The 6,379-nt window shown below is 52.0% G+C and overlaps 1 protein-coding gene across 1 annotated transcript; it reads left to right on the top strand.

Moving 5' to 3' along the window:
- The first annotated feature begins 3,270 nt into the window (after window positions 1-3,270).
- Window positions 3,271-5,184, top strand: LOC148217257 (olfactory receptor 14I1-like). Its single transcript, XM_088158776.1, has 3 exons — window positions 3,271-3,404; window positions 4,210-4,526; window positions 4,887-5,184. Exons 2-3 carry the CDS (start codon window positions 4,233-4,235, stop codon window positions 5,154-5,156), a joined length of 564 nt encoding a protein of 187 aa, XP_088014902.1. The 5' UTR covers window positions 3,271-3,404; window positions 4,210-4,232; the 3' UTR covers window positions 5,157-5,184.
- Window positions 5,185-6,379: the final 1,195 nt, after the last annotated feature.

The following is a 6,379-nucleotide window of genomic DNA, read 5'->3' as shown; positions in this document are numbered from 1 at the left end:
GCAGGGTGAGAGCTGGCCCTCAGGAAGACAAGGGCAGCAAGACTTGTTGGAAATCGCAGCTTTTGTCTGGGAGCAATCCCCGGATATTGGGAATTTTGGAGGGGAAATCCCATTTTGGCTAGGGATGATTGAATGAGAAGGACAATTATTTTCCATTTGAAGGAAAGCCCAGAGCCCCAGTGTTTCAGGGGCACATGAGAAGAGAACCTCAACATGCCAAGGTCAGTTGGACCAGTCAGGCCAAACCACTGGACCTGTTACCTGTTCCCTTGTTTCCATGGGGCCCTGCAGTGTCATACTGGTTCCATGAGGCCCAGATGTGTCACACTGGACTCTTGTTTCCTTGGGGCTCCACAGTGTCACAATGGTCCCTTGTTTCCATGAGCCCTTGCAGTGTCACAATGGACTCCTTGGTTCCATGGGGCCACAAAGTGTCACAGTGGCCCCTTGGATCAGTAAGGCCTGTGATGCCTTAAGATTTTAACCTCTATATTTTTGAAATCCTGTACTGCATTTTGGCATAACTCTAAACTCTATATGAAGTGTTAGTTAACTTTCTTTACATTTAGGTCAGACAAAACAATTCCTCTAGGCCTGAAACTCAAGGACACCCTAAAGCCTCAGGCTCTGAAAAGTATAAACAAAAGTGAATTGGGGAGAGGGAGCAAACTGGGGGAATATGACTTCAATATCTGAAGCTGTAATTAGAGGATTAACCCCTGATATGCAAACAGACCAAACTTAAATCTATCTGAAAAACTTGTCACCCCTGTCCATCTTGGGTGTAGCCTTTGGGAGGCTTTTGACTGTCCAAGGTGAATCTATTGAAGGCCTTTAATAAATACCCACTTTATTTCCTTAACCTTGTCTAGCCTCTGTTCCAGATAGCCACTCCAAGGCATCACGTGTAGAGTCAGAATTGTCTCCATGATTCCATAAGGCCCTGCAGTGTCACAACAGACCATTGATTCCATGAGACCCCACAGTGTCACAATGGCCCCTTAGTTCCACTGAGCCCAGGAGTATCACTAGGGTCCCCTTGTTTCCAAAATGCCCCAAAATGCCACAATGGCCCTTTAGTTTCAGAAAGCCTCAAACTGTAAAAATGGTCTCCTTTGTACCATGATGCCCTGTGCTGCAACAAAGTTCTCCTTGGTTCCACGGTGTCAGAATGGCCCCTTTGTCCCATGCAGCCCCACACTGTCACTGTGCTCCCCTTGATTCCATGAGGCCCTGCCATGCTACAATGGCCCCAATGGCTACAATGGTCTCCAGGGAGACTCTCTACAACCACCTGAACAGAGGCTGTAGTCAGGTGGGGGTCGGTCTCTTCTCCCAGGCAATCACTGACAGAACCAGAGGACACAGTCTGAAGGTGAGCCAAGGACAGATTAGCTTTGATATCGGGAAAAAATTCTTCACTGAAAGGGTCATTGGGCACTGGAATCTTCTGCCCAGGGAGGTGCTGGAGTCACCATCCCTGGAGGCATTAAAAAATCAACCTTGGATATGGCACTCAGAGCCATGGTTTAGTTGATGAGGTGATGTTAGGTCATAAGTTGGACTTGATAATCTCAAAGGACTTTACCAACCTCATTCATTCTCTGATTCTGTTTCATAGGAGTCTCAACTGTTCCATGAGGGCCTGCAGTGTCACAATGAATGTTTGGTTTCATGAGTCCCCACAGTGTAATAACGGACCCTCAGTGCCAAGAGGTTTCTCAGTGTCACAATGGTATTTTGGTTACAATGAACTTCTGGTTCCATGAGCTTTCATAGACTCATCAACAGTTCTGCAATGTCACAATGCACCCATGGTTTCAGGAGGTTCCACAGTGTCACCAGGGCCTCCTTGGATCTGCAGTAAAACAGTGGGCCTTTGGTTCCATGTGGCCCCACTCTGTCAAAATGGATTTCGGTTCCATGAGCTCCCACAGTGTCAAAAAGCCCCTTTGGTCCTTGAGGTTCCACAGTGTCACAGTTGATTCCTTGATTCAGTGAGGCCCCGCTGTCACAAAATCTCCAAAATATCAGAATAAGACTCCTTAACACTAATTTCGTGCTAAAGAGGGTATCATTTATTCAGGCCCGAGGTCCAGCAGGGGAAAACACCAAACCTTACATAGACATGTGATGCTAAAAGCATGTTGTTCATGTACAATTGCTACATGTGTATTACAATTTATCCATTACCATGAAATCAACCCCAAGTTCCCAGTTCACTCCTTGCTTTTTCTATCACTGCACCCTTGAGCCAGCTGTCATTTTCTTTTGCAACCATCCCTGCCAGGAAAAGAGTCCCTCAATGCCTCGTTTCTCTAATGAAAGTCCAAACACAGTAAAAATTGATTGAAACCTTTTGACATCAAGGCCAAGGCTCTGTGTGTGCAGGCAGAGGCAGGCAGGAGGCAGAGCTGTCAGCAAAGGAAGGGGCCAGCGAGGTGGGGCAGCCGGGGGATGACGACAGCCTGCAGGGACAGAGGCGCAGGGCATGGACACCGTAGGACAGCCTGGGCTGCAGAGGGCACAGGGATGGGCAGCAGCTGAAAGGCCCTGACACAGCCAACTCCTGCAGCACTTGGGCCATGCAGGCTGGCCCTGGGCCTGAGGCCAGCAGGGGACAAGTGAGCCTTGCTGTGCTGGGGCCTCATTGCCTCCTTGTCCCTGCTCAGCAGCCTGGCAGGGGCCGCCCCATGGTGCTGCCCTTGGCATTGCACATGCCCAGAGCCCAGTGGCCCGGGAAGAGCCCTGAGCAATGAGGGAGGGACAGGATGTGCCTTGCCAGGGGCTGGGGCTCAGCCCTTGGCCCTTTGCATTCCTGAAACACATCCAGGTTTGCTCAGCATCAGAGACATCTTTCCCTTGTTTGTCCCCACCTGTCATCAGTGCCTCCAGTGTTCTGCTCTAACTGGAAACTGGGGACACTTTCTCAGTCCCTCATTGGGACCCATTAAAACTTGAAGAAACTTCAGTGTTTCAATTAAAATTTGAGTTCTTGAGAAGTTTCTCAAGCACACTCTGAGGGACTGAGTCTGATGCAGACAGCACCAATGCCCTGAGAGGGTCATTAAAATCCTTGTGCTGTGTCTGTGCTGATGAGCTGGGCTGGGCTCCTGGCACAGAGGGTGATCCTGGCAACCAAGAAGAGCTTCAAAAACACATTTCTCTTCATGAGCAGCTCTTCTCCCAGCCCAGCAGGGCTGGGGCACTGCCTGCAGCCACCCCAGGCACAGCACAGAAGCACAGAGAGCTTCAATCAGTCAGGGCTGGGAAGATGCTCACAAGTGACTGGGGCAGAATCACTCCCAGCCCTTGACACAGGAAGCCTCTGGCTGCAGGACAATGCAGCTGCAGCTCCTGCAGTGATCTCCTAAAGCTGCAACATCCCAATGCCTGCAGACTGTGTGAGTACATTCTCTGATGATCTCTTGTGTAGAGCAGCCAGGGGTGCCCAGGGCTGTGGTGCAGAGCAGGGTCCTGCAGCCCAGGGCGCTGTGCTGGGGCAGGGACTCTGCTGCCTGCCAGGGACAGCTCTCAGCCAGCCCTGGGAGCTGCTCCCAGCACTGGGGGACAAGGTCTGGGTGGAAGGAGACAGCTGGTAAGGCTTGGAAGTATTCTCCTTGTGTGATGAGGATGGTGCATTGTTCAGGACTGCTCCCAGCATAATATTGAACTGCAGAATATTTCTTAGTAGATTACATAGGGACCAGAGTGATGCAGGGGCTGCATAAAAAGGAAACTCCTGATTTTATAATCTATTGCTCTGCATTGCCTAGGTGGGAAATTGCATATAGATATTTATCTCTCAGTTCAGGATGGGAAAAACATAAAATTTTTTTCTTGGATTTTAATAAAGCAGTCAGTGACAGAAATCAGCACAGGGTCCCTCGCAGGCAGCATCAGTGTCACTTTTCCTGCCTCCTCAGGGTTGCTGTGATGTTCCCATCAGAGCCTGCAAAGGCAGAGGTGGCCCTGGGCATTGCCCTGTGCTGAGAAGCGTTTTCAGGGCAGAGCTGAGCCCCAGGGCTGGGCTGGGCTCTGGCAGCACAGGCAGGGCCCAGCCCTGGGCACAGGGAAGCAGCTGCTGGCAGGGACAGCTCCAGGAAGCAGAGCCCTGGGCAGGCAGTGGGTGGAAAGTGCCACCAAGCTGGGCTGGGATATTTAAACTCCTCTCCAAACTGAACTATTCCATGATTACTTTTCTTACAGATCCCCATACCAAGACCTAGCAAATGTCCAACAGCAGCTCCATCAGCCACTTCCTCCTGCTGCCATTGGCAGACACGCGGCAGCTGCAGCTCCTGCACTTCTGCCTCTTCCTGGCCATCTCCCTGGCTGCCCTCCTGGCCAATTGCCTCATCATCAGCGCCGTAGCCTGCAGCCACCACCTGCACACCCCCATGTTCTTCTTCCTGCTCAACCTGGCCCTCACTGACCTGGGCTCCATCTGCACCACTGTCCCCAAAGCCATGCACAATTCCCTCTGGAACATCAGGAACATCTCCTATGCTGGATGTGCTGCTCAGGTCTTTTTCTTTATCTTCTTTATTTCCACAGAATTTTCCCTCCTGACCATCATGTGCTACGACCGCTACGTGTCCATATGCAAACCCCTGCACTACGGGACCCTCCTGGGCAGCAGAGCTTGTGCCCACATGGCAGCAGCTGCCTGGGCCAGTGCCTTTCTCAATGCTCTCATGCACACAGCCAATACATTTTCCCTGCCCCTGTGCCATGGCAATGCCCTGGACCAATTCTTCTGTGAAATCCCACACATCCTCAAGCTCTCCTGCTCCAAATCCTTCCTCAGGGAACTTGGGCTTCTTGCGCTAACTGCTCTGCTATATTTTGGTTGTTTTGTGTTCATTGTTTTCTCCTATGTGCAGATCGTCAGAGCTGTGCTGAGGATCCCCTCTGAGCAGGGACGGCACAAAGCCTTTTCCACCTGCCTCCCTCACCTGGCTGTGGTCTCTCTGTTCCTCAGCACTGGCCTTTTTGCCTACCTGAAGCCCCCCTCCATATCCTCCCCATCATTGGATCTCTCCTTGTCAGTTGTGTACACGTTGGTGCCTCCAGCCCTGAACCCCTTTATCTACAGCCTGAGGAACCAAGAGCTCAAGGATGGTCTGAGGAAAATTATCATGAATGCTGTTTAGAAGCAATAAACTGTTCTTTTTCTGCATAGCTCTTGTTGTGTTACATTTAAGCTCACTCTGTGTCCTGTATTTTTTGCTGCTCACACAGGTGTTACACTATTGAGAATTCATTTGCACAGAAGTCTTTTACTATAGAATTTTAAATTCAATGGTTGTCCTTCTAGCAAACCCAGAGACTCTATAACCCGGGAGCTATTCTACTTATGTGCTGACACAAAATAAATAACTCTGTATTACTGTGTTCCCCTGACATTATTCCTACCTGGGTTCTTTGGAGCTGCAGGGTCGGTGCCTCTGGGCAGAGCTGAGGCAAAAAGAGAACCCCAGTGCTCCTCACTGCCAGGCAGCCCCAGGGCTTCTACTCCACAACCTCCCCTTCCTTCACTTCCACACTCCCCTGCAGAGCCCCTAGGCTGGTTTAAGGCCTCAAGGCTCTCTCAGCTCAGTTCCTGTCCTGCTGTGTGACTGTCCAGGGACTGCAGGCAGGGACAGGCCATAGGCACTGCTGGGACAGAGCTAGGCTCTGCAGCAGCATTTCCATAATGCAGGGGCATCTCCCCAGTGCAGGGATGAAAGCTTCAATCTCCTTCCCAGTTTGCTCTCAAGGATGTTCCCAACACAGTGCCCTGGAGAGGAGAGCAGCAGTGACCAGCACAAGTGTGGCAGTGTTCAGGGTGGGGCTGGCCCAGCAGTGCCCTTGCAAAGCCAGCGCCGCTCCCAGCAGTGGCCTCTCACCCCAGGGCACAGAGGTTGTTCTTCTCTGCGTGGAGGGACATCAAGTGACCGGGTCAGGAGTCTGTGTTTGCAGTGCAGGGACATTGCACAGCCCTGAACATCCTGTGTGTGTATGAGGGGACACAAGCCCAGTGACACAAACACCTGCAGCTGTTCCTGGAGTTCCCAGAGAGTAACATCCCCTGGCAACCCCTGGATGCAGGGCTGGGATGAGCTCCTGTGCCCAGAGCTCCCTGTGTCCATCCCTCCGGCCATGGGGCAGCTTGGGCAGGGGCAGGGCAGGGTGACACCCACAGGGCTGAGGTCCCTGCCAGGCTCTGGCAGTGGCAGCAGAGCCCAAGGAGCCCCTGCCCATGCTGCAATGAACTGTGTGTGTGCCAGGGAAGGACTCGTGTCCCTGGGCACCCCTGGGGCTGTGAGCAGGGCATGAGCCCAGCTCAGGGCTGGGCACCTGACAGAGCCCTGACATTGCTGGGGGTGCCCATAAG

The sequence above is a fragment of the Sturnus vulgaris genome, unplaced genomic scaffold (genome assembly GCF_052056855.1).
Source record: "Sturnus vulgaris isolate bStuVul1 unplaced genomic scaffold, bStuVul1.hap1 Scaffold_87, whole genome shotgun sequence".
Lineage (NCBI taxonomy): Eukaryota > Metazoa > Chordata > Aves > Passeriformes > Sturnidae > Sturnus > Sturnus vulgaris.
Note: the sequence above shows the minus strand (reverse complement) of the source record. Positions and strands in the feature narration are given on the sequence as shown.

Bases quoted from the DNA above. Each gene is read 5' to 3' on its own strand.
- LOC148217257 (XM_088158776.1), top strand. From the start codon at position 4,233: ATGTCCAACAGCAGCTCCATCAGCCACTTCCTCCTGCTGCCATTGGCA. The intron at 4,527-4,886 runs GTCTTTTTCTTT...TCCTATGTGCAG, and splicing joins ATGCTGGATGTGCTGCTCAG to ATCGTCAGAGCTGTGCTGAG.